Source organism: Cornus florida, unplaced genomic scaffold, assembly GCF_030987335.1.
Source record: "Cornus florida cultivar Cherokee Brave unplaced genomic scaffold, ASM3098733v1 CherokeeBrave_3.0.0_Hap2_Chr07, whole genome shotgun sequence".
Taxonomy (NCBI): Eukaryota; Viridiplantae; Streptophyta; class Magnoliopsida; order Cornales; family Cornaceae; genus Cornus; species Cornus florida.
Genome location: NW_026775577.1, coordinates 68,734,351 through 68,761,028, shown reverse-complemented (window position 1 = coordinate 68,761,028; position 26,678 = coordinate 68,734,351). Strand labels below are relative to the sequence as shown.

General features: G+C 36.2%; 1 protein-coding gene across 1 annotated transcript; it reads right to left on the bottom strand.

Annotated features, from left to right (window-relative positions):
• Positions 1 to 20,918: 20,918 nt before the first annotated feature.
• On the bottom strand, positions 20,919 to 21,941 carry LOC132266286 (uncharacterized). Its single transcript, XM_059767138.1, has 2 exons — positions 21,796 to 21,941; positions 20,919 to 21,633 (listed from the first exon to the last, which is right to left on the bottom strand). The coding sequence occupies exons 1-2, from the start codon at positions 21,939 to 21,941 to the stop codon at positions 20,919 to 20,921; spliced, it is 861 nt and encodes a 286-aa protein (XP_059623121.1).
• Positions 21,942 to 26,678: the final 4,737 nt, after the last annotated feature.

Genomic DNA, 26,678 nt, shown 5'->3' with positions numbered 1-26,678 from the left:
ACTGCAAATATTGGGGTTGATCTTCATGGAGGTATTACTTTACTCAACTAGAGCTTAAGGGGCTGATGGAGGTTTAGTGGTTTCTGTTGGTGTGGTCCGAATGAATTGAAATTTAAAATCGGCACTTCTTTTCAATGCACTCAGACAATTATAAGGTACATCAGGACATCAAATGTCTGGTCAAGTGAACCAGCTGATGTTAGATATGGTTAATTTCTCTATCTGGATTGGTTGGTTTTTAAATTAATGTTATGCGTTTAATATACATGCTCGGACTATGGGTGATTTAGTTCTTTGTTAAGTTTAAAATCAGTGTATGGTTAAATTAAGGCATGGTTGATTTGCCAAAGTCTAACTAAATAGACTTAAGATGGCATGGTTTATTTGCCAAAGATATAGTTGAATTGTCGGCATGGTTGATTTATCAATTATAACTAAATATACTTAAGGCGGCATGGTTGATTTGCCACAGACATGGTTGAATTGTCGGCATGGTTGATTTGCCAAGGTTTAACACAATACACAAAAAGGGAGCATGGTTGATTTGCCAAAGTATAAATAACTATACTTAGGGAGGCATGGGTTAGTTGCCGAGTTATGAATACAAATATATTTATACTGATAGAGCTGAGTCCACACGATAACGGAAATGAGTTTTTTTTAATAAAAAAAAAAAACAATCATTCAGAGTTTCGTGAATTCCAAGGACGGAATTCCGTTCGTTAGGGGGGAAGAATGTAATACCCCTAGTTTTAAAAGGGATATAATTAGAATTTTACTATTTATTTTAGTAATTTCATTATTTCTTTTATTATTTTTAGGTGCTTACGTGGCTACGTGTTTTGATGGTTTCCTGTTTTTGTGTGAAATTTGAATTACGTTGTTGTGTAAATTAATTTATTTATTTAACTGGTATTGTCTGTTTATTTGAAATTATAAAATAAGTGACTTGAATTAAATGGTTAAATGAATTGTTTCAATTAAGGTGTTTAATTTATTAAGGATGGGATTGGATGGTATGGAGTAAATGGGTACGGTTAATACCCATGGTTATGTATACAGGAATATAAGGGTATATATATATATATATATATATGGGTTAATAATAATTATTAACAATTAAATTATATTTTTTATTCATTATATAGGGTGGAATATAATTATAGGGTTTTATCTTTTTATTAAGTGCCGACTTATACATATAGTTGGTTTAATTGTTATTTCACGGTGGCGTCTCCTCAGTTAATTAGAATTAGATTTTCCTATACACCTACAAATATATGGTATTAAGGCTGTTTAAGGTTGAAAAACAAAACACAGACCCTATTCACGTTTAGAGATATTGAAAGAAAACAGAGAGAGGTTGTGAGGAAAACAGAGCAACCTTGGCGAAGGTTTTGGCTGTGGATTAGGCTGGACTAAGGAGGAATGTAGAGGGTCTATTTGTGGAGGAAAACCGGAGCAGAGGAAGTTTAACGGCAACAAAGGTCACCAAAAAACCTAGGAAGAAGACGGTTAAAGGTTTCAAACCAAAACCTTAAGAGGCAAGTTCTTTTCTCTCTCTCTCTCGTTCGCCTCTATTCTTGTAGCGACCCGAGTTTTTCAACCCGGTTCGTTAGTGATGAACCGAAAGTTGACCCGATAACGGATCCGAAATACGGAAGCAAAAGATGAAACCAAAGTCTTTAGAGATATAAACCATCTCTAAGACACCAATGTGACCTTCCATGAAGTCACGAAGCTCAAAGAAAATGAAAGTGGAAACAAAGGGGTCAAAACGGGCAAATCCGTGAACCAAGGGGTAAAATGGTCACTTCACAATTAAAATGAGAAACTTGACTCTAAACAAGTCAAACAAGGTGAAAACAACCTAACTTAATCATTTCATGAATTTCCAAGAGGTTCTAAGAACATTGGACAAGAATCCCACAAAACGCCCTTTTTCCGATTTAAGCGAAAACCGACACCCTCTCACTAAAACTTGAATAACTCCCACTGTGATTCGAATCTGAGAATGGAATTACTACCATTGGAAATCTGACTCAAAATCCATGAATTTAGGCTCAAGAATCACCCCATTTGGATTTAAAACGAAGGAGTTATGGTCATTTGAAGTCAGAAGATCAATGCTGAAACTGGACTGAAGCTACTCTCGGGATTTAGCTATTTCGGTTGACTGAAATGACCCATCGGACGACCAAAATGAACAAAATCTATGCTAAAAACAAGTCTTTAAGGCTTGGTTGGTTTAATACACCAAAAGGAACCATCGATCGACCGAAATGAGCCATCGGTCGACCAAAATGACCCTAAATGCTAACTTTAGCTACTGGAAAGTGAGGTTTCATGGTTCAAACAAAACCCAAAAGGCTTCGGTCGACCGAAATGACATTTCGGTTGACTGAAATGACTCGAGAAAGTACACAAACCTCTTGTTATGCATCCATGACTGAAAGTTTACTTGGAATCCCCCATGGCATACTCAATTTGCATTATATGCAAGTATGTGATGATGTGAACATGAACGCAAGTGTAATATAACATTTGAAACATGTTGCAATGGCCTACAGCCTCATTACATTTCATTTACAAAATTTCACATGTCAAACCTCAAAGTTTGGAAAAATTTACATTTCCAAACAAAACTTGAAACTTAGAAGCATATACTTGAACTTTAAGGTTAGTGACCCTTGGTCACAAATCATACATATCAAATGAGCTCTAAATAACATACTTAAGTAAACTTTACACCCAATGAAGCAAAATTAGCATATTGAACCTAACTAAGTATTACAACACCAAATGTAAAACTTAAACATGCTAACACTTGCATGTGAACAAGAATGCTTTGAAAGAATCGTCAAATCTCCAAACCACCAAAGGTAAATGCTAATCTCCATATCTTGAATCTTGCACCTGGAGTATGCCTCAGTAACGTAGGGGTGAGCAACACAAAGCTACTTGTAGGAAATGAACATGCATCGACCTACGTTTTACAATTTTATTACCTTAAGGTGAAACATGTTAAAGGGCTCATGCCACCTAACGTCTACGTCAAAGTGAGAATCAGGGATCATCCTAAGCTACTCATGCAATTGAAATGAATAACGTCATACAAGTATACATGCTCAAGTACACTAAGTCATGTTAAACAAGTTATGCATTGTCTAAGCATGCATATACAAACATACGATTAACATGGAAAACTCATGAATCAAGCATACATACACAAGTATACTAAGCTAAATGAATTACGCATGAGACAAGTATACACGACACAAGTATACATAATGAAGTCCGATTGCACAAATCAAACATGCAATGCTTAAGTATACTAATTGAGATCTAAATACACAAAACAAGTATACAGTTTCAAGTATACTAAATAGGATTCAAATACCCAAAGCATCAATTCTCAAGCTACCAGTAATCCATGATTAACAACTTGAAATTAAATGCAAAATCAAATAGTGAAAAGACTAGGATCCTTGGCTGCAGACCAATCAAGTTATTCTGGGTTACTAGCTTGTAAGGTACTACCTAGTGTACACGTGTATAAGTTATTCCGGGTAATTATGACCCACAAGGTACTACCTACTGCGCACTTCATATGACTTAGGAAACTCACGAATCCGTACTAGGGCCAGACCCTAGCCATCATATGAACATAATCCTTACAAGCCTCCAAAAACAATAAGTTCAAAACTTATGCATATTACTACTACATAGTAACAAGTTCGCAATATAACTCTCAATTGTGCATAATAAGCATTTCATATTCATAATGCAATGAAATCACAAGTCAACAATATATTCATATTAGAAACATATTCTTATGAATATAAATTTAACAACAACGCTTTCCAATGCTTAAAACATAATCAAGTGAATATACCACAAGTCTAAATCCATAATCTTAAAATAGAAGCAACTCCTAAAACATGATTAAATCCATGGATAAACAAGATAGAATTTAATTACATCAAAATAATCAAACTCTCAAAATTTCAAATCATTCCCAAATGGCCTCAATTTAATAAATGTTAAAAGACATGTCATGGTCATTACATATATTCATTCAAAAGCTTAATTAGGCCTATGAAACCACTAAATAGATTTTAATTAATTCTCTTAATTAAAGTCTTTAAATTTTCAATCTCAACCAAATGCTCTCAAATTAAAGTATGTTAAACAACATGCCAAAACTTAATTTGGAAGCATAATACAACTCAATTTCATGCAAGGTATAGCCATGAACTTTAATCTTTCACAAAAAAATAAAAATTAATTAAAAAGTGCTATTCTTATTTAATTAATCCCAATTTAATATATGTTAACAAATATATTAAAACTAAACTTCTTAGCATGCCACAATTCAAATCAAAGTTATATATCATCATGAATTTTAAATCTTATACAAAGAAATAAAAATTAATAACTTTCTAGATTCGATACAAGGCATACATATATGTTGTATAATCATGGAAAACACACAATACAACAAACAAATAATCCTAAAACATTCCCTACCTCCATTTGAGATGAAATCCCAAATCCCAACCAAATGGAAACTGCTCCGAATCCGACGAAACTCCTAGGTTTTGTCGGGGACAACACCACGAACAAGAATCCGAAGAAAGCCCTATAAAATACACATCTTGACTTCAAACCCAAACTCAAGAAATGGCTAAAACTAAGTTCTAATAAGGGGGAAAGGTAGAACACGGCGAGGGAAACAATAAACACAAAGGTACTACACCTTTTCAACCAAGGGAAGTGACCGGAAAAGAAAAGAGAAGCATGGAAGCCATGAGATCCGGCCAAGAGAGAGGAGAGAAAGAGAAAAATCTGAAATTTTCTCTTAAGTGCTCCTATTTATAGAAAATCTCAAAAAGTGCCCCGAGAGGGCCCCGTCGGGTCCGGAAAGTGAAATTTGAGCAGACGCGCTCAAACAGAAAAAATCCATGCACGAAAAAGATTCAAAATGAGAAAATATAGACAACGGAAGAAATGGCGTCAAAAATTGAGTCCCGAGCATAAAGTTATGCCCCAAACAAATTTGGCGCAAACCGAGGCCAGAAACCCTGAAACTGGAAAATATTGGCCTGGAGGAAATTCCAAGAGTACACGACTCGACGAAAAGTGAAAATGAATCCCGTACGAGGATCCAGGCTCAAAACAAGACATTGAGCAATAACTTTCATTAATTACATAATGGCCCCTCCAAAAAGTGAAAACTGTGAAACTGCCCTAGAATTTTCTTAGAAACCCCTGAGATAAATATCCTCAAAAAATATTTATAAAAAATACCCCAAGAAAAGATAAAGTTTCCAAAGAACTTTACATCTATGCCCTTGTGGACACTAGGAGCAACCAGAGTACTTTCTTGCAAAGGTAAAGACACGTATTTCATGGAAACCACTGAGAATGAAGATACGTGTAGTCAAAAACTAACTCTGAGCATAGGAAGTGTGGTTATGCCAACAAAGTGGCAAACGGAGAAAAGACAAAATAGGGAAAAGGATGAAGTAGGGAAAATGACAAAAAGTGAATAGTGTCGAAAAACGAAAAATGTGGAAATGATTCGGTCCTCAAAGGAAGTTGTCATTCCAAAGAAAAGAGTCTCATAAATCATTTCAGAGCACTCGAGATGACACTAATCAACAAGAAACCAAACTCAGAAGGGAAAAGACAACGAAAAAAAAAAATTTATCCAAAAAATCCGGGTCATTACAGTTCTGTGCATCCTTAGATAGTCTATAGGGTTTTAAGTGATCATTAATTAAATTTTATGTGCTTGTTATATGGTAAATCAATTATCTATATGCGTTGAATTACACTGTTACAGTTCTTGCATCTATGGTTTTCAGTTTGGTTTAAAAACATGTTAAATCGGTAATAGATTTAATCATTGTAATTGATTCGAACTATTGTGAACAAGTCATGAGGATGATATTGGGTATAAATAGGACTCTTAGGTTCATTATTAAAGATGAACAGAAGGTTGGGAATGGTCAGAGACGAAGCTGATAGGCGAAACGGAGCAAAACTGAATAGAGGAGGCTCTCAGAGAGGGAGACCCGGCTCTAGGAAGCCAAGAGCAGGCTCCCACTCCTCAAGAGCAGGCTCTATGCTTCTAAGAGTAGGCTCCATGGTGCAAAGAGCCTGCTGTATGGTTTTGAGAGCAGGCTCTCTTGGTTAGGCTCTGTTTGGGTGCGTTTGGACACTGTTTGGGCATTGTTTGTGATTCTAAATGGTTTCAGGGACTGGAATGAGAATTCTAAAAGTAATTTCAATGGATTTTAATCCCTCTAATTATATAATTTGGTCCATAAGGCAAATGGTATAAACAGTGTAAAAATAAGCAACTTTGTACGCTGCTAACGGATATGAAGGATTAAATTGCTAAATCTTGTTTTAAAATTTAACGGATTGTAGCATGGACTCTAAATATGATATTATGCTATATTAGAGCCACATTAAATAAATTAATGTCTTTGTGCTTATGGATTTAACTGTAGGAAAGTATACAACGGTGCAGACTGTTAACGTATAGAAGGAATTTAATTGCCTAATTTAATTTTAGCAATTTAATGGAATCTATATTTGATTATAAATCTTACTTTGGTTGCATGCTAGGGTCGCTTATTTATCAAGTTTGATCTGTGCATACCTTGGATGTTAATGGTTGAAATACTAAGTTCTTTTCTGCAATACATGGATTTAAGCTTGGATTTTAATTGCTGTAATATTAAGCACTACTATACAATTATTGGGATAATGGTTTGGACTTAAATTATTGAACTAATGCTTAAGTTCGTCAATCTTATGGATGTTGGCCTGGAGTTAATTAAAGAATTAATTATATATTTTCTGTCAATTACCTGGATGGATGCTGGATTTTAAATTGGCGAACAATTAAACTTGGTCTCGTTAATTACATGGTTACTATTATGGATATTTAGTTGATGGACTGTTTCAAATCTATATTTATCAACTATATGGATTATGTGGACTTTATTTGATATACTGCTTAAAATGTTGCATCACGTACGGATCATTTGCATGGTATGCACCGGTATGGGATAGTGGCATATGGAGGGATGAATTAGATCAAAACGATAATTCTTACCCATTCATACATACGGAATGGATTAACTAAAATAGTTAAATCCTACCGGGTTTCATATCTTGTCAACTAAAACAGTTGAACGACATATTGGATAGGAAGGATAGGAATTTAATTAAAATATTTAAATCCTAATTATATGTCGTGTCTGGACGATGAATAGTTGACCGACACAACATTGTATTTGGATGAAAATTATATATATAATTATGGTATCGCGATCTGAGCCTGAGTCTCACAGTCGACAGTTAAGGAGCGTATATGCAGTAGGATGCGTAGCTGGCTATGTTGGTTGAGGGATATCCTGTTTGGCTTAGGTAGTCATGCTCACTCAGGTGCATTTTGCATGTTGCCTTCTATTCAGGTTGAGACCCTCATCATAGTCCAGTGAGAGTCTTGTAGTGTGTATATATATATCTATTTACAGACTATATAGATATGGTTGAGACATCTAGGATGTATCGCCGTATCGGGTCTCTGTTTGGATTGTAGTTAGGATATAACTTGTTCGTGGGCCTGACCCACTATTATTTTTCAAGTAATAGATGGTTCCAGGTCTTAGAGCGTGTTAGTGTTGAGCAGAGACAACTACTCATTCTTCCGACGACGTAGGAGGTTTCTTCATGGTTTAACATTGGATTTCTTTTCGGTTGTTGGTTTTCCAGGGTTGGTTTTATTAGGGGTCCACCAGATGGATTCCCGAGTTGTATTAGAAATGGAGAAGTTGGATGTATCAAAATAATTTCTTATTTATAAAATTTTATTCTGAGGTTTCAGTTTTTAGATTATCATTCTAGTTTCTTTTCAGCAATTTTATGTATTCCTGTTTATCTTAATTGTATTCTGTGTTCATTTATTGCTAATTGGTTTGATATCCTCGGATAATCGGGCGTGGGCCTGGCCAACCCGCATCCGGAAATCCGGGGGTATCACAAGAAGCATCTGTGCAGACAAGATACTCTATCCCGCTCTATGGAGTAGACAAAACCGGTGCAAAAGTTAACTTACTCTTTTGAGCTCATCAAAAGCTTTCTGATAATGTTCATCCTATACAAATCGTACCCCCTTCTTAGTTTAGTGAGTAAGTGGTTCCGCTATCTTCGAGAACCCCTGAATGAACCTACGATAATATCCTGCCAATCCGAGGAAACTTTGAGTCTCGGTAGGTAAAGTAGGCTGTCCCCACTATATCACTGTAGATACCTTGGCTGGATCTACCGTTATTCCCCTTTTTGACACCACTTAACCCAGAAACTTCACTTCCCACTGCCAAAATTCACACTTCTCGAACTTGGCATACAATTGATGTTCATGAAGCATCTGCAACACTATACGAAGATGTCTAGCTTGATCATCCTCTAACTTAGAATAAATCAAAATGTTATCAATGAAGATGATAACAAATTGATCTAAGTAAGCCCTGAATACTCTATTCATCAAATCCATAAAAACTGCTGGTGTATTAGTCAATCTGAAAGGCATAACACGAAACTCATAAGAACCATATCTTGTGAGAAACACTGTCCTAGGAACATCTTGCTCCTTAACCCGAAGTTGATGATATCCAGGACGTAGTTCAATTTTAGAGAAGTATGTAGCTCCTTTTAACTAATCAAAAAGATCATCAATCCTGGGTAAAGGGTACTTGTTCCGAATTGTCACCTTGTTCAACTCCCTGTAATCTATACACAGGCGAAGTGAACCATCGCATCCTTCTTCCTCAAAAACAAAACTGGTTCTCCCCAAGGTGAGGTACTCCTACGAATAAAACCCTGACTAAGCACTTGCTGAATCTGATCCTTCAGCTCTCGCATCTCCACTGGTGTCATCCTGTATGGTGCTCTAGCAATAGGCATAGTGCCTGGAGCTAAGTCAATCACAAAGTCTATCTCTCGACTAGGTGGCAATCTTGGAATCTCTTGAAAAACATCTGGAAATTCCTGTACAGATGGTATGCTATCCAATAAGACAGTAATCTCCTCCTCCGTTTCTTCCTCCACATAGAACAATAAGTGCTAGTGACCCCGTTAGAATGTGACATAGCAACAACGTACATATCCTAACCAAGTATGGTGAAAACATTAGACCTATCATAATAATTCATGGTAGTGAGATGACCAATCCCTCCTAAGTGACACAGTATAAGTGCGCATGTCCAGGACTACTAGATTGACTAGAAATTTGAGTCTACCAATATCTAGTGTCTCAGGCCCATCATTCTTATGTAAAATGGCAATACCGCCCATCAGTGTAGAAATACCATGTGGTCAATTACATACCTGTGTCACCAACCAAACTATAAAAATCCAAAATTTCTGAATATTCTGTAGAGCAAAACACATAAGGTATACAAAATACTCTGAAATTTACTCACATTTAGAATATCGCTCTATCTTGAGAATTCTTCCTTTGATATCAAACTTACCGTATTAATTTACACAAGTTCCTATATAAATTCCTTGGTAATTGTCTCGTACCCACACAACATAGTTATAAGCAAAAATTTGTTTGCCTGACCAAATACCAACCATTCCATTGTGTTATTCCTTTATCATTGCAACACACATTCCAAAATAGTTTAATAAAACCATTCATGTAACTATCACTAAAATGCTCTCATGAAACACAAGAGAAAAACCAAAACCACCGGTTCACTTTATTAAGAGCTTCTCTAAACCATAAACTTCCAAAAGAAAACTATAAAATATTTTTTAACATCCAACTAGTATACGTGATTAAATCCGTACTACACTTTTACTAATACTTCCACTACTACTAATAATTAAAATTACTCTTAAAAGAGCCATCCTCCTTGTGATTCGGCACCCTCCTGCTTGGACGGCCTAGTATCTCCTCGTTTAGGACACTGCTTGGAAGTGTGACCAGAATCTCCACAAGTATAGCAAGTACCCCTAAAAGTGCCAAGCGACCTCCTCTGCTGGTTAGCCTGTGGCTGATCCCGTCCTGTCGGTGGTTGTGACGACCCTGGTTTTTTAGGCCAGCATGTCCTGTGATGAACCGAAGATTAATCCGATAATGGATCCGAATGCGGAAGTGAAAACAGAAAACAAAACTCTAAGAAGTCAAAGTGACCTTCCATGAGGTCATGGAACTCAACAAGAACTGATGCGGAAGCAAAAGATCAAAAACATGACAAATAAGCCCCCAGGGGTAAAATAGTCATTTTTAAAAATCATAGATTCGGGTGCCACTGAGCACACCGCTGGAAGGACAATGAAAAACTAATCAAGATGGACTTAAGAATCGCATGATTCGGAGTCCGGACGAAGGAGAAACGGCATGACAACGAAAAACGGATAATTAAAGCTTTAAGGGCAAACTGGTAATTATCCAAAAATATCTGCATGTAACCGAGCACACCGTTGCATAGACGACAAAAAATTAATCAAGTTCAAAAAAAAAATTCACTTGAATCGGAGTCCGGACGAAGGAGAAAAGCCCAAAAGAAGAATTGACGTCGCGGCGGCCCGACGAGGGGCCATGATAGCCCCATGCGCACGCCCATGTGCGAGCCCATGCATGCCACGTGCGCGCTGGGTGCACCATGGCTGGCAGCAGCCCATAAAGCTGCTATGTGGTTGTTTTTTTTTAGAAAAATTCAGAACAAAGGCTGAATTTGGAGGCCTAGATGAACTTTTTTGCAAAAACACAAAGAAAATACCCCCCTCAAAATTGAGTTTTCTACATGACTCGCGAGAGAATTAAAAAAAAATGCAATGCAGAATGCCCGAAATGCCCCTCCATGAAATCTGGTCATGGAGGTCCAAAAAGCTGCTAAATTAAAAAATTGAGAGCTGAACTTTGTAAGCGATTTCCGATATCAAGACGACATTTTATGGAAAAACACAGAAAAGAAACCCCCCTAAAATCATGTTTTCTATTTAACCATGTTGAAAGAAGAAAATAAAACCACCGTGAAAGGTCTATAATGCACCAAGATCAGAATATGCAAAAAAAGTGCGAAATGAATTCACAAGAGGCTCAAAACACAAACGATAAGGTTTTGTCTGGAAACGACCATGCACGCAAACGTAACTTACCTATTTGGACATGCTATAATGGTCCACGACTTAAAAATACCACCGATACAAAATCTGACCCCCCCAATGGGCAAAAAGGCAAAAATAGAACTTGGAATGAAAACTCGGAATCCAAAAATACAAAACGGGATCAAATGACCGTTTGGCCCTTGGCCACACTTCAAACATGATTTATAAGACCCTATGAAAGAATGAAAATGGAATTCCCACACCCGATGCAACCATGGTGAAGCAATGACTTGCGATTTTTCAAGATTTTCACAATATTTCATGAGGTTAAAAAGTACATAGAATACAATATAATGGTCATTGGCCTCCGGCCTCATCTTATACATATCAAATACATTGAAAGGAGTGTACTTAAGTACACATTACATACATGGAATCAAATATACATATTTTGACATATAAGTCTACAAAATGACATTTCATGCTAACATTTGCATGAAATGGAAACTTAAAAGCTACACGACATCCAAGGAATGCTAGGCGTCACGAACCAAGTCTTTGTACCTGAAATATGCCCCAGTATCGTAGGGGTGAGTAACATAAAGCTACTCGTAGGAGATGAGCATCCATCGACCTAGCATTTTACAAATTTATCACCTTAAGGTGAAACATGTTAAAGGGGCTCATGCCACCTAATGTCTATGTCCAAATGAGACTCGGGGAGCATCCTAAGCTACCTTAGAGTCTAAGCAACAAGAATTATGGTATACATACGTGTATGAAACGAATCATGGTTGGGATAATCTAAGAACACGACAAGAAGAATGCATGAGCATAGATTAACATGAATTGCATTTTTAATACAATTGAATTAGGTCTAGAGTAATCCATATAACATGACAAAAACATATTTGAATACAAGTTAACAAGAATCACATTATCCATGCAATTCAACAACAAAAGAGCATGTTATACAATACAATAAGGTATAAGTTCTCAAAGCCATCAACTTAGAATCTAAAGCACAAAATAACAGTGGTGGTTCATGCCACCTAACATCTAAGTTCTAAATGAATCAATAGGATCAATCCTAAACATTGGAACACAATTTTCAATATCGATGCAATTTAACCAACATTGGAACTTCCAATACAATGCATAAAGCACAATTTCGCAAAGTTAACATCCTGTAACTTAAAATGGAACGACAATTAAGAAACAACAAGTTACAACATCATCAAGTTATCAACTTGAAAATGAAATGCGAAATCAAACAAAGTGGATACTCAGACGTCACGCCGGATCAGATCGACAACATAGTTACTTTAGGGTTACTAGCCCATGGGTAACCTCCCTATGTGCGCACTAGACTATATAGAGGGACTATCCCCTGTACTAGAACCACGTCCTAGCCATAGCCAAACAACGACATCCCCAAGTTTCCAAAATCAACAAGTTGTGCAACAACGCATATATCAGCCGAAATATGTAAGATAATCAACTATCTACTAAGCACAACCAAATTTGGAAACCTATATAATACATGCTTTAAATCCACAGCTAATATGATATGATGAATGTTGAATCTTCAGTGTGCGATTCGTTACACGCTATGCATGAAAGATGTTAAACACGAAGTGTGCAAATCATTACACAAGGCAACAATATATTCAATAAGGAAAACATATTCTCATGAATACAAACATAGCAACTATGTTATCCAATATTCAAAACATAACCAAATGAATATACAACAAGTCTAAGTCCATGATTTGAATATAGAAACCACTTCTAAAACACAACTAGATTATGGAGCAAATTGATAGAATTTAAATACATAAACACAATTAAATTCTCTAGATTTCTGATTCAATTTCAATTAACCTCAATTTAATACATGTTAAAGGGTATGGCAAGGTCATCACCTATATCCATTCTAAAACTCAATTAGGTTGTTAGAACAACAAAGTAGAACTTTAATTAAATCATGCTAATTTAAATCCCAAGGTTCTAAAACAACTTCAGATAGTCCCAATTTAATATATACTATTAACTAAGTCATGGCCAATACAAATATCAAGTTAAAACCTTAATTAAGCTAATGGGACCACAAAATAGATTTTAATTAATTCTTTTAATTAAAATCTCTAGATTTTTAAACTTAACCAAATGCTCTCAATTTAACATATCTTAGAGAACATGCCAAGGACTAATGTAATATCACATTACAAGCTTGTTTCATTCAATTTAAGACCATGTGACTTAACCTTTCGCTAAAGTTAAATATAAATTAAAAGTTGCAATTCTCATGCAATTAATCCCAATTTAATATATGTGAACAACTATGCCTAAGCTTAATTTTCTAGCATGCCACAAAACAATCCCAAGTTGTATATCACCATGAGGATTAAATCTTAAACATGGAATTTAATTAAATAAAAGGTTTCAAAACCTAACCGAATATTCTAAATCAAATATATGTGAAGCTATATGGCATGTAAATCAAGAATACCAAGTCGGAATTCAAATGGAGTGAATAGTGCACTCGAGGCAAATTAATTAATAATTACTAATTTTCAAAACACTTCCAATCACTTTCAAATTCAACTATGTTGGAGAGCATGCTAAGGCCTAATTTAATATGCTAACACATATTGATTTTAAGCTAGTTAAGGACATATGATTTAATATTTTATTCAAAATAAATATTAAATAAAATTTTTAATACTTGTTCAAATTCCCTCAATTTAATATATTTCAATGACCATATTATAGAGCATTATATTACCATGCTACATGTTTAAAACAAGTCATAAGCAACCGGGAAAATCAAATCCAATACAAGAAAATTAAATAATAAAATCTCTAGATTTCAGATTTAAGCATGCAATCAAGTTGTATAAGCATCAATAGCATGTTATATGATAAGAATTAAACCTATAACACCTCCTACCTCAATTTGAGATGAAAATCCCAAAGGCCCACCAAAATAAAAGTGCTTCGAATTCGACGATACCGAGAGGTTTTGTCGGGGACAACACTGTGAACAAGAATCCGCAAGAAGCCCCATGAAAATCTCAACTTGACTCCAAACCCGAACTCGAAAAATCGTCGGAAATGGATTCTAATAAGGGCAAAAGGTAGAGCACGTCGAGGGAAGCAATAAATGCTAAGGCCGAAGGATTTCTACCAAGGAAAAGTAGACCAAAGGATGAGAGAGAAAGTGGCAGCCATGGCTGCTAGGAAATCCGGCCAAGAGAGGTGGGGAAGATGACCAAAATCTGATTCTTCACTTTAGGGCATCCTATTTATAGTAAGTCTCAAAAACTGCCCCGAAAGGGCCCCGCCGGGTCTGGAAAAGTGGATTTTGAGCAGACGCGCTCAAATGGAAAAACTCTATGAATGAAAAAGATTTAAAATAAGAAAATATGAACAACAAAAGAAATGGCGTCAAAAACTGAGTCCCGAGCACAAAGTTATGCCCCGAACAAGTTCAGCAGCAACCGGGTCTAAAAACTCTGAAATTGGGGAAAAATGACCAAAAGGAAATTCTAAGAGTCCACGACTCAACGAAATATGAAAATGAATCCCGTACGAGGATCCAGGCCCCAGACGAGACATTTTCCAATAACTTTCGTTAATTGCAAAATGGCCCCTACAAAAAAGGTTAACTACGAAACTACCCCAGAATGAAAATAAAGATATTTTCTTAGATGCCCCTAAAATAAAATATCTTCAAAAGATATTTACGAAAAACACCCCAAGAAATGAAAAAGATTCTAAAGAATTGTGCATCCATGCCCCTGTGGGCACCGGGAACAACCAGAGTACTTTCTTACAAAAGTAAAGATACGTATTTCGAGGAAACCACTCAAGATGAAGGCACGTAAAGTCAAAAACCAACTCTGAGCATGAAAAGTGAGGTTGTGCCAAAAACTGATAAATGGAGATAAGATGAAATAGGGAAAATGACAGAATAGGGAAAAAACAAAATAGCGTATAGTGTCCAAAAACGAAAAATGCGAAAATGACTCGATCCTTAAAGGAAGTTGTCAATTCACATGAAAGAGTCTCAGAAACCAATTCCGAGCACTCGAGATGACACTAGGCGATACGAAACAGAGCTCATAAAGGAAAATTAAACAAAAAAAATTCATTCGTAAAATTTCAGGAAAAAGGAAAGGAAGGCAAATGACCGGGTCGTTACAGTGGTCCCCCATTCTGTTGTCTCTGAGCTAACCCAGGACATTGGTTAGATGTATGCCCATAATCTCCGCAGGTAAAACAATGACCTTTAACACACATTCTGCACCACTGGTACTGCTTCTAGCGTCTGCTGAACGTGTGGCTGACTCTGAAGTGCAGTTTCTACGCCTACAGCTACAGCCTGAACAATAATGTAAACTAACTAAGGAGAATACTCTGGATTCCTGCCTTGATTGTAGCCCCAATCCTGAGACTCTTCAGTATGCTGTACGTCCTCCTGCTCGATGTGCAATTAACCCTCTTCCTCCTGAAACCTAGGCAGTTGTTGCTCTTTCTCAACTTGCTAACGGTGTAGGAGATATTGTTGCCCACGTGCCGCTCTCCTTTGCTGCCTGTTTCCTTGCATGTTCTATCCTCTTCTAGAGTTAACCATTCTGTTAACACAGAAAGACAGACATTAATACGATTTAAACGGACCGTAAAATAATACAACGAATCCTAAACTTAAGCTCTAATCAAGAGAATACGCTACGCGGAAATCTTATATGATTGAATCCTAGAGACACTTGAACCTGGAGTGCTCTGATACCAACTGTGATACCCCTCGATTCTAGAGCCACGGATGATCATGTCCGAGCACAGATTCGAGGGATACCAAACAATTAATATTTAAATGAACACAGAATACAAAAAGAATTTAAAAATAAATAAATAAATAAATAAGCTGAAAATAATTCTAATTAATAAAACCTCGAAATATTAATTATATAATCCTCCAATATTAGTACAACTCGGGAATCCATCTAGTGAACCCCTAATAAACATCCCAACTAGAGATAAGCTGAACTAAAAAGAAAATCCAAAACTAAATATAAATAGCAGTCCTACGTAGTCGAAATAATAAGTGACCGTCTGTGCTCAGCACGAACAAGCTCTAAGATTGGAACCGTTCGATACCTGAAAAATAACAGTGGGTCAGGCCCACAAACTAGTTCTACTCTAACTATAATCCAAATAGAGACCCGATACGCAGATACATTCTAGATAACTCGACAATAACTATCTAGTCCATAAATATATATATACATCCACACTAAGGCAACCTAGATAGAAGACAATATGCAAAACGCACCTGAGGTGGGCATGAGTACCTAAGCCTAATAGGGTATACCTCAATCTATCATAGCCAACTATGCATCCTATTGCATATACTCGCCCTAACCATCGACTCAAGCTCATATCGCGGTACCATAATTATATATATAAATTCCATCTAAAACCAATGTAGTGCCGGTCAACTGTTCATTGCCAAGACATGACATATAATTAGGATTTAAATATTTTAATTAAATCCATTTCCTTAATCCAGAATAGGTAGGAGTTAGCGTTTTGATCTAATCCATACCTAGTATGCCACCGTCCCGTACCGGTGCATATAATCCATAGAACAACTCAATAATTGATAAAATAGATAAAAGCAGTTCAAAAATTAAAATCTAGCATAGGTAGGAATTAGCGTTTTGATCTGATCCGTACCCTATATGCCACCGTCTCATACCGGTGCATATAATCTATAAAACAAATCCAATAATTGATAAAACAGATAAAGTAGTTCATCAATTAAAATCCAAAGTAGAGTATAATAAGAAAAATCAGACATTTACTGAGTATACTATACTATAATTTACAAGAGTAAATTTATATCCATCCATTTAATTTGCTAACATAACGGCAAGCAATTTAAATCCTTCCAAGCCATTAACAACATGCAAATTTAATTTTAAATCTCATGATGTTCAAATTCCTAGCATGGACTAATCATTCTTGAGTATTATCATGCTTAATTAAATCATTTAAAACCATCTATACAAGTTCAAAATCACACTGGATCCCCTGAAAACCCAAAACCACGTTAAAACTCATCACACAAGGAAAGAGCCGCCTCCTTCCTCAAGGAGCTGCCTCTTTGTTAAGTAGAGCAAGCACTTTGCTAAGTAGAGCAGGCTCTTTACAAAAGGAGCCGCTTCTTTACTAAAGAAGCCGCCTCCACTCCTGCAAACTCCATCTTTTCCAACTCAGGCTACTTCCTGACTTTCCAATTACCCTTGTTAAAGTTCCTAACCCACTGTTCTAAGTCCCATATTGTCCTAATTAATTATAAGAAGTAATTTTGCATCACTAACATGAATCAAAACAAGTTTATATTCAAGAAAAATCTAGATTAAATCAAGAACATAAACCAACCGAAAAAGCAGTTTTAATTCAATTCAATTCCATTAAATTCAAGTATGCTAATTAGATAAATTTTACTATCCATTTAAGTCTTGGAGACTACTTAGGCATGCATAGAACACAATTCAAAGGGAAGAGCTGGAAATATAACTTGCCTTGGAGATTCAGAATAAAATCTCGGCGTCGTCTTCCTAGCTTTTCTGGCAATCCTTCACCGCTCTATCTCCTCTGTTGCCCCTTGGTTCAACCTACGAGCAACACCCTTTCATTCTCTCCTTGGCGTAGCCTTAGTCTTAGCTAAACCCTAAGTGTCCCTCTCTTTGTTTTCTCTTAGACCTCTCTGTATCTTGTCGCCTCCACTGTTACGTGATTAGGGTTCTAAAACCCTTGACAGACTTATACAATTATATATCTAGGCAATGCTAATTAACCTAATTTTAATTATACTTGGATAAGGAAAAAGAAAATACAAGTCGGCTAACTCGTGAAAATATAAAACCCTAGAATTATATACTACATTTTACCAAAAACTGATCCTAATTTAACAATTAATGTAAATAACCAATTAAATTCCACATAAGCGGACATTAAAGAAACCAAATAATTAAAGAAAACAAATAATCAAATTAAACCATTAAACAATTAAAACAACTAATTTCATTAAATAAAATAATTCATACAAATAACTCAATTAATTAACAACAATTAAAACAATTAGCCAAATAAACACATAAAGAATGTAAAATTACAATAAAACCATATAAGAAAATACCGAGACTATCATTTTAAAATTAGGGGTATTACAAAGTTGAACAACCAGACTTTGTTACCTGGCTCGAAATTTTTCCTCACAATGTGCTTATCATAAAATGCCTTGGTTCTAGCTTTGTAAATTCTTGCGCTTTCGTAAGCATCATTGCGATGTTTTTCTAATTCACTTAGTTGCAATTTCCTTTTGGCCCCGGCTTGACTCATGTCGAAGTTTAATTTTTTCACAGTCCAAAAAGCTTTATGCTCCAATTCTATAGGTAAATGACATGCTTTCCCGAAGACCAAGCTATATGGCACATCCCAATTGGTGTCTTGAATGCAGTGCGATACGCCCATAAGGCATCATTGAGGCGTAATGACCAATCCTTTCGATTCGGTCGAACCATCTTCTCAAGGATATGTTTAATCTTGTGATTTGAAATCTCTACTTGACCGCTTGTCTAAGGGTGGTAAGAAGTATCTACCTTGTGAGAGATGGAATATTTCTGAAATAAGGCTCGAAGTAAGCGATTACAAAAAAATTTTCCACCATCGCTGATTACTGCCCTTGGCATTCTGAACTGACTGAAAATATTGCTTTGAAGAAATTTAACCACCACCTTGTGATCATTAGTTGGTGTTGCCACTGCTTCTACCCACTTGGAGACGTAATCCACCCCTACCAAAATATACTCCTTACCATATGACATCGGGAATGGCCCCATGAAATCAATTCCCCATACATCAAAAATTTGAATAACCAGAATTGGGGAGAGAGGCATCGTGTCTCTTTTTGTAATGGTGCCCAACCGTTGACATCAATCACAGGCCTTAGCAAACTTATGAGTGTTTTTGAACAAGGAAGGCCAAGTTAGACCACTCTGAAGGATCTTTACTACTGTCTTCTTTCCACTGAAATGGACACCACAAGCTAGTGTGTGACAAAACTTCAGAAGGCTTGGAATTTCATTATCTAGCACACAAGGACGAATAATTTGGTCCAAGCAGTACTTATATAACTGTGGATCCTCCCAATGATAAAATTTCACTTGAGAGAAGAATTTGTCTTTATCATGTTTGGTCTAATTAGACGGAATTCTTCTGAATGCCTTCCAGTTCACAATATCAGCATACCATGGTAGATTCTCCTTCTGAAGTTGAAATAACTGCTCATCCGAGAATAAACCATGTAATAGAAGAGTGCAAGATGAATCTACCAAAATTCTGGATAAGTGGTCTGCCACCACATTTTCTGAACCCTTCTTGTCTTTAATTTCTAGGTCGAATTCTTGTAGCAATAGAATCCACCTAATCAACATTGGCTTGGTATCATTTTTGTTGAGCAAATGTTGAATAGCTGCATGATCAGAAAGCACAATAACTTTGGAACCTAATAAATAAGAGTGAAACTTGTCCAAAGAAAAGACCACTACAAATAATTCCTTTTCAGTGGTGGTATAGTTTAATTATGCCTCTGTTAAGATCTTGCTTGCATAGTAAATTACTCTTGCCAATTTCTCCATTCTCTAACCCAAGACGTTGCCCACTGCATAGTCTCACATATAATTTCAAACGGAAGAGACCAATCTGGAGCCTATATAATAGGTGCAGAGGACAGTAAAGAGCGAAGTTGCTCAAATGCGTTTAGACACTTTTCATCAAAGTGAAAAGGAACATCTTTGCCCAATAAATTGCATAAGGGCCTTACGAGTTTAATGAAGTCTTTGATAAAACGTCGGTAAAATCGTATATGGCCGAGGAATGATCGCACTTGTCTCACCGATGATGGGGGAGGAAGATTAGAGAGAGGATCGACCTTAGCTTTGTCCACTTCAATTCCTCTCTTGGATATTATATGGCCAAGGACAATTCCTTCTTGCACCATGAAGTGACTTTTCTCCTAACTTAAGATTAGATTCTTCTCTTTACATCGTTGAAAAATAGGCACTAAATTCTCCAGGCAATTATTGAATGAAGACCCAAACGTCAAGAAGTCATCCATGAAGACTTCTAAAAAGTTTTCAATTATATCAAAGAAAATAGCCATCATGTATCTCTAAAAAGTGGCTGGTGCATTATAGAGTTTGAAAGGCATACGACAGTAGGCAAAAGTACCATATGGACAAGTGAAAGTTGTCTTCTCCTGATCGTCTGGATGAATGGCAACTTGATAATACCCAGAATATCCATCCAAGAAGCAATAAAAAACTCTTCCCTGCCAATTTCTCCAATATTTGATCAATAAAGGGGAGAGGAAAGTGATCCTTCCATGTCTTCGAATTCAATTTGCGATAATCTCTACACAATCACGAACCTGTAGTAGTGCGTTGGCGAAGTAAAGTACCTTCAGAATTTTTCACCACAGTGATCCTCGATTTATTTGGAACCACTTGAATCGGGCTTACCCACTTACTGTCTGAAATCGGGTAAATAATGCCTACATCAAGTAACTTGACTACTTCCTTTTTTACCACCTCTTTCATATTTGGATTTAACCGGTTCTGTGCTTCTCGTGAAGGCTTGGAGTCATCTTCTAAGAAAATCCGATGCATACATACCGAGGGATCAATCCCTTTGAGGTCAGCCACACTTCAGCCAATAGCTTCTCGATGGTTGGCTAGTACTTCTAATAATTTCTCCTCTTGGATGTCTGATAGCTCTACTGAAATAATTACTAGAAGAGTACTTTCTGGCCCAAGAAAAGCATACTTCAGATGAGAGGGCAACTGCTTCAACTCTAGCTCTGGTGGAGACTCCAAAGATGGTATAGGTGGTTTACTTGACAATTGTGGAAGTGGCTCAATAGGAATCTTCCATGGTGGAATGTTGTGCATACTCGCCATATTAAGTAGGGCATTCACCTCTTTAATACTTTTCTCAACATCAAATGACTCGGCATCAAAGTAAGATAGGCATGCTTCCAGTGGATCTTTTGTCAATGCAAATGGGGTCATCTTCTCAACACATTCATTGATGGCATCGACTAGAAAAAAATCATTATTATCTGAAGGGCATTGACTAGCATTGAAAATATTTAAGCACACCTTCATATTGCCAAAAGATACGTCCATGACGCCTGCCCTACAATTTATGCTTACATTTGCTGTTGCAAGGAAATGACGACCAAGGATCACTGGAATGTGCCTTTTTGGCTTCGGAACTGGCTCGGTATCGAGCACAATAAAGTCCACTGGGAAGTAGAATTTACCTACTTTGATGATCACATCTTCAATAACACCACGAGGCTGTTTGGTTGACCTATCTGCCAATTGGAGAATAATGGAAGTAGACTTTAATTCTCTTAATCTGAGTTGCAAGTAAACCGAATAAGAAAGAAGGTTTACACTTGCACCCAAATCTGGGAGATCTCGCTCTACTTGATGATTCCCTATTGTGCATGAAATTGTTGGAGCGCCTGGATCTTTGAATTTTAGAGCAATGCAGTGCTACATTATGGAACTGACTTACTCAGTTAATAACACATTCTTAGGAACATAGCTACTTGAACACCTTTTCTGAGTACACATATCTTTCAGAAATTTAGCGTAAGCTGGGATTTGTTGAATTGCATCAAGTAATGGAAGATTAATCTTCACCTGTTTGAACATCTCCATTATGTCCTAAAGTTTGCTTGCTTGCTTTGCTGCTTTTGATGTTTCTTGAAGTCTCTGAGGGAATGGCACAACAGCATGCCTTTGTTTTGGAGATAGCTCAATAGTTGGAGGTACTTCTTGTGCTTTTTCATTACGCTCATTTTTCTCTCTAAGTCTTTTCTTCTAATTTTCATCCTTCTTTGCTTCATTTTCTTCCGCCTTATTTTCAACTCTTTTACCACTTCTCAGAGTAGTAATTGCTTGCACTTGTTCATGGTGGACTTCTTGGCCAGTAATGTCATCAATTATATGCACACCTCTTGGATTAGCTGCTGGTTGACTAGGAAGCTTACCATCTTCTCTTCTATTCAAGGCTTGAGCTAGTTGGCCAACTTGAGTCTCTAACTTGGCAAGGGATTGAGAATGAGACTACACAAGTTGATTAGTTGGCTCTAAATGCTTTGCCATCATTGCCTCGAGCATTGATAAGAATTATTGAGGTTGACTAAAGGCATTCATAGGAGTGAACCCTTGAGGATTTGAAGTCTGATATGGAGATTAAAAATTACCTTGCACCTGAGCTACTTGAGGTGGAGGAACTAATGTCCCTGTGGCTTGATTTGTTCATGAGAAGTTTGAATGGTTTCTCCAAGCCGGATTATAAGTGTTTGAATACATATTATTCCCTCCGGTCTTTCCATAGGTAGCATTAACTTATTCTTGTGGAATTTTTGAATACTAAGCTGCACTTGGACAAATGGACACATGGTGAGTTGGACTGGAACATAAAAAGCACACTTCAAAGCCTTGAGCACTAGTTGAAGGAGGAATAAAATTTGACTATGCAGTCATCAATTGATCCACCCTCTTGGTTAATGCCTCAATTTGGCTCAGCTAGCCCTTGATTTATTCCTGCTTCATTCACACTTTTTGCTCTCCTCAATATGGTATGAGGACTTGCTACTGAAGGTAAGACATGTTGTGTAGAATTATCAGATATATTTTCAAAAAGCTGTCATGCTTCTTCTACAATCTTTAACACAAAATTTCCACCACAAGAGGCATCCACCATATACCTTTGTGCCTCATTAAGCCCCTTATGAAAGAATTTGACAAGCTGCCATTTTGGCATGTCATAATGAAGACACTTTCGAAGGAGGTCTCTGAATCTTTCCCAAGCCTCATGAAAAGGCTCATCAGGCCTTGAGCAAAACAAGTAATAGCATCTCGATATTAACTAGTGATCCTTTAAACAGGGAACTACTTCTGCTGCTGGTGGATCATCCCCCATTTTTTCCTTTTTAAGGCCTCCAAAATCTTTCTTCAAGTTTTTGAGAGTCCTTTCGATTTTTGGGTCTAACGAAAGCTGAGGGAGTGACAAAGAACGTCTTCCAAGCATATTATATCACCTACAATAATTAAAAGAAAATAGTATCAAAATAAATAAATTAATTAATTAAATTAAATTAAATTTAAATCCTAAACTAGGATCCTAGTTGAAATTAATTATAGAATTTAATATTATCTGTCAAGAACTAAAACAAATCCCTGGCAACGGCGCCAAAAACTTGTTGTGAGATTTATATGCACCACTTGCAAGTGCACGAGTCTTTGCAGATAGGGTTTACTTGTAAGGGTGTCCTACCCAAGAGACTTGTGTAAAATAAGTTTGTCAATAGATTTCTTAAATTCTAAATTAACTTAAAAGTAGGATAATCGAAATGTGATGATTAATTCTAAATTAACTAAGTCAAAAAATAAAATAAACTAAAGAACAATGATTAAATAGGATGTAGAAAATAGAGAGAGAGAACTAGGGGTATGACTTCACCACTAACGTCGCACCACCAGTTAATTGCATCAATTTATTGGAGATATATCATATAACATGCATAGGGAATTAGTCATGGCTACAAGCACATATTAATTCTGCTAGAAAATAATATAATTTAAAACTAAGTATGGACTATCTTCGATTCGTATAAACCATCTACCTATCTACTTTACTCTAGGATGTAGCATGGACTATCTTTTCTAAGCATAATCCATCAAATCTCTAACATTATATTCAGAGAAATACCATTGTGTAATCATCTCATTCACAACTACAAGAAGTGAATGAATTGTGTTCAATCACAAGATTAAAATATCTAAGACAAGATAGAAAAATATTTGTAATTGAATTAACACTCTAAAACCGATTCTTATTAAAAATTCAATTAAAAACCCTATAGATTACACAATCATGCATGATAAAAATTGTTCTCCAATAATTAAATACAATCAAAACAGTGTGCTAAGCTAGGGCTACATCACAGCCCTAGCAAAGCGTTTAGCTAAGCATGACTGGAGTGGAATTCTTCATAGTTGAGGAAGACATCTTTACCGTTATGGATTGATCCCTTACTTCTTCTGAATGCTTCTCTTCTGATCTCAGCCTCAAGCTCCTCTGTATGATGATTCAATGTTGTAGAGGACTCCCTTTAAATAATAAAATATCAGCCTTAAAGTTCCCTTGTTTATATGGAAGACATACATAGAAATTCTATCAAATAAGGACTCCAAAATTCATACAGACTTCCAGGCCAATTTTAACAAGGTAAACAGCTGTTTTAGCGAATCCTCGTGAAATACAAAATTGTAGCTCTTTCCTTTCAACTTACACGAGAATTTAGCTATTTTGACACTCGAGGAGAAAGATACAGCCAGATTACCAAAACGGGTTCAAGTTACCAACTTCGGCAAAAGTTTCCTTTTTGGAGAAGGAGTTTTCTTTTTCTTCTTCTTTCCTGTAATACCCCTAGTTTTCAAAAGGATAAAATGGGAATTTAATTTTGATTATCTAAGTGACTTATGTACTTATTTGACTAGTTGTGTTTATTGTATTTGTTTAAATTAATTGCTTGATTAATTGTGTGTTTAAATTAATATTGTTTAAGTGTGTTTTATTTTGTTTTTCATTTGACTTGAAATTTTATGTGTGTTCTATGTGGTTTTTAGTCATAATTATTTATTTATTTTCCTTAATTATGTTTAAGGGTAATTAATTAATTAGTTAGTTAATTTTATTCCAGATATATGTATAATGAACGTAACTATTGTGGTCACTTGTTTATTACCATGTTGGGTGATAATTAGGTTTAGGGTGTTATGATTAAGTAATTAGGTAGCCGACTTGTAGTTGGGCTGGACTTAGGGTTAGGATTATTGGATTTGGGATTAGGGTTTCAGAGGAGTCTATATATATATAACGATATATTTTGCAAGGGTTTTTGGGAGAAAACCCTATTCACGTAAGGGTAATTTAAGAGGAAAAACAGAGATACATTGAGAAGGTTGTATGCACTTCAAGGTGTATATTCTTGTGTAGTCTGCAAGGGTTAAAATAAAACATTATTCATGTAGTATTAATCTATGAAGCTAAGGAGGAAGAACAGAGGAATGGAACAATGGTCAGAGGTGGGAGCAGTATAAGAGAATTCTGAAACTTAGAGACGATGCGGCTGTAAGGTTTCAAAATGAAATCTAAAGGCAAGTTTCATTCTATCTCCTTCCTGTAAACTTGTGTTTTGTGCATTCTCTATAGTCTCCAGGAATCTAATTTAATTATTAAAATGGATGTTTATGCGTGATAGAGTCTCTGTACAATTTTAAACCCCTGTTCGCTTTTAAAACTATGAACTGTTGTGTTTTGGTTTTAAATTTTTTGTCATTAATTTCACAAGAGAATTTGAGGAGTTTCTAGGATTTAATGAACTTGAATTGAACCCTAGGAATGTAAGAAAAATTCTAGAACGGAGGGTTGAACTTCGTCGGACGCGAAGAAGATAAACGGAGAAAACATAAACTGTTGCGTTCATGGTTTAAGCTTTTGCTAGGTAATTCATGCTGGAATAAAAGAAGTTTCTAGGCTTGTTAGGACTTAATTTGAACCTTAGAAATCTTTAACAAAAGGTGGGACAGAGGGTGGAGGCTTTGCCGGACACGAAGAAGGCAACACAGAGGAAGTAAAGAAGGAAAAACGGAGGCTGGGGAAATGGAGGTGGCTCCACACTTCAATGGAGGCGGCTCCATTGAAGTGGAGCCGGCTCCACAAAGAGTTGAGGTGGCTCAACTTAAAATTGGAGCCGGCTCAACTTAAAATTGGAGGCGGCTCCAATTTTATAAAGTGCCCAGTACGTGAATTTTGTGATTTCAGGGCTCCAGTGTGTGTTTAAACTTGGTTGGATGGATTTGAATGATGTAATTAAATAGGATTATATCCAAGAATGATTAATTATACCCATGAATGATTAATTCATGTTAGGAACTTGATCAACTTGGGATTTAAAATTAAATTCACATGCGGTTTACGGCTTGGAAGAAATTAAATTTCTTGTCGTGATGTTTAAGCAAATTTAATGGAGAGGTTTTAAAATGATGTATTTAATCTATTAAAAGACCTAGAATTATTGGTTGAGGTTATGGGAGTGGAGGTCATGACTTTTAATTATTAATTAAGCATGTAGTTAAGGAGGGTGGAAGGGTTAATTTCTAGCGTGGTACTAGTAAATTAAACGGACTAAAATAAAAGTTGTTTTTGTGAGGTTATATAAATGAAATATATAATGTATGGGTCCCAGGAATGTTGGTTTCTACTACAGTTATAGACATCATGAAATTTAGATACTAAATTATATGCTGTCAGGAGCAGTGGAAGTTGTAATTGCTAGTCTTGCTTTAGAAAACTAAATGGACTAGCATGGAGGTGGTTTTGGC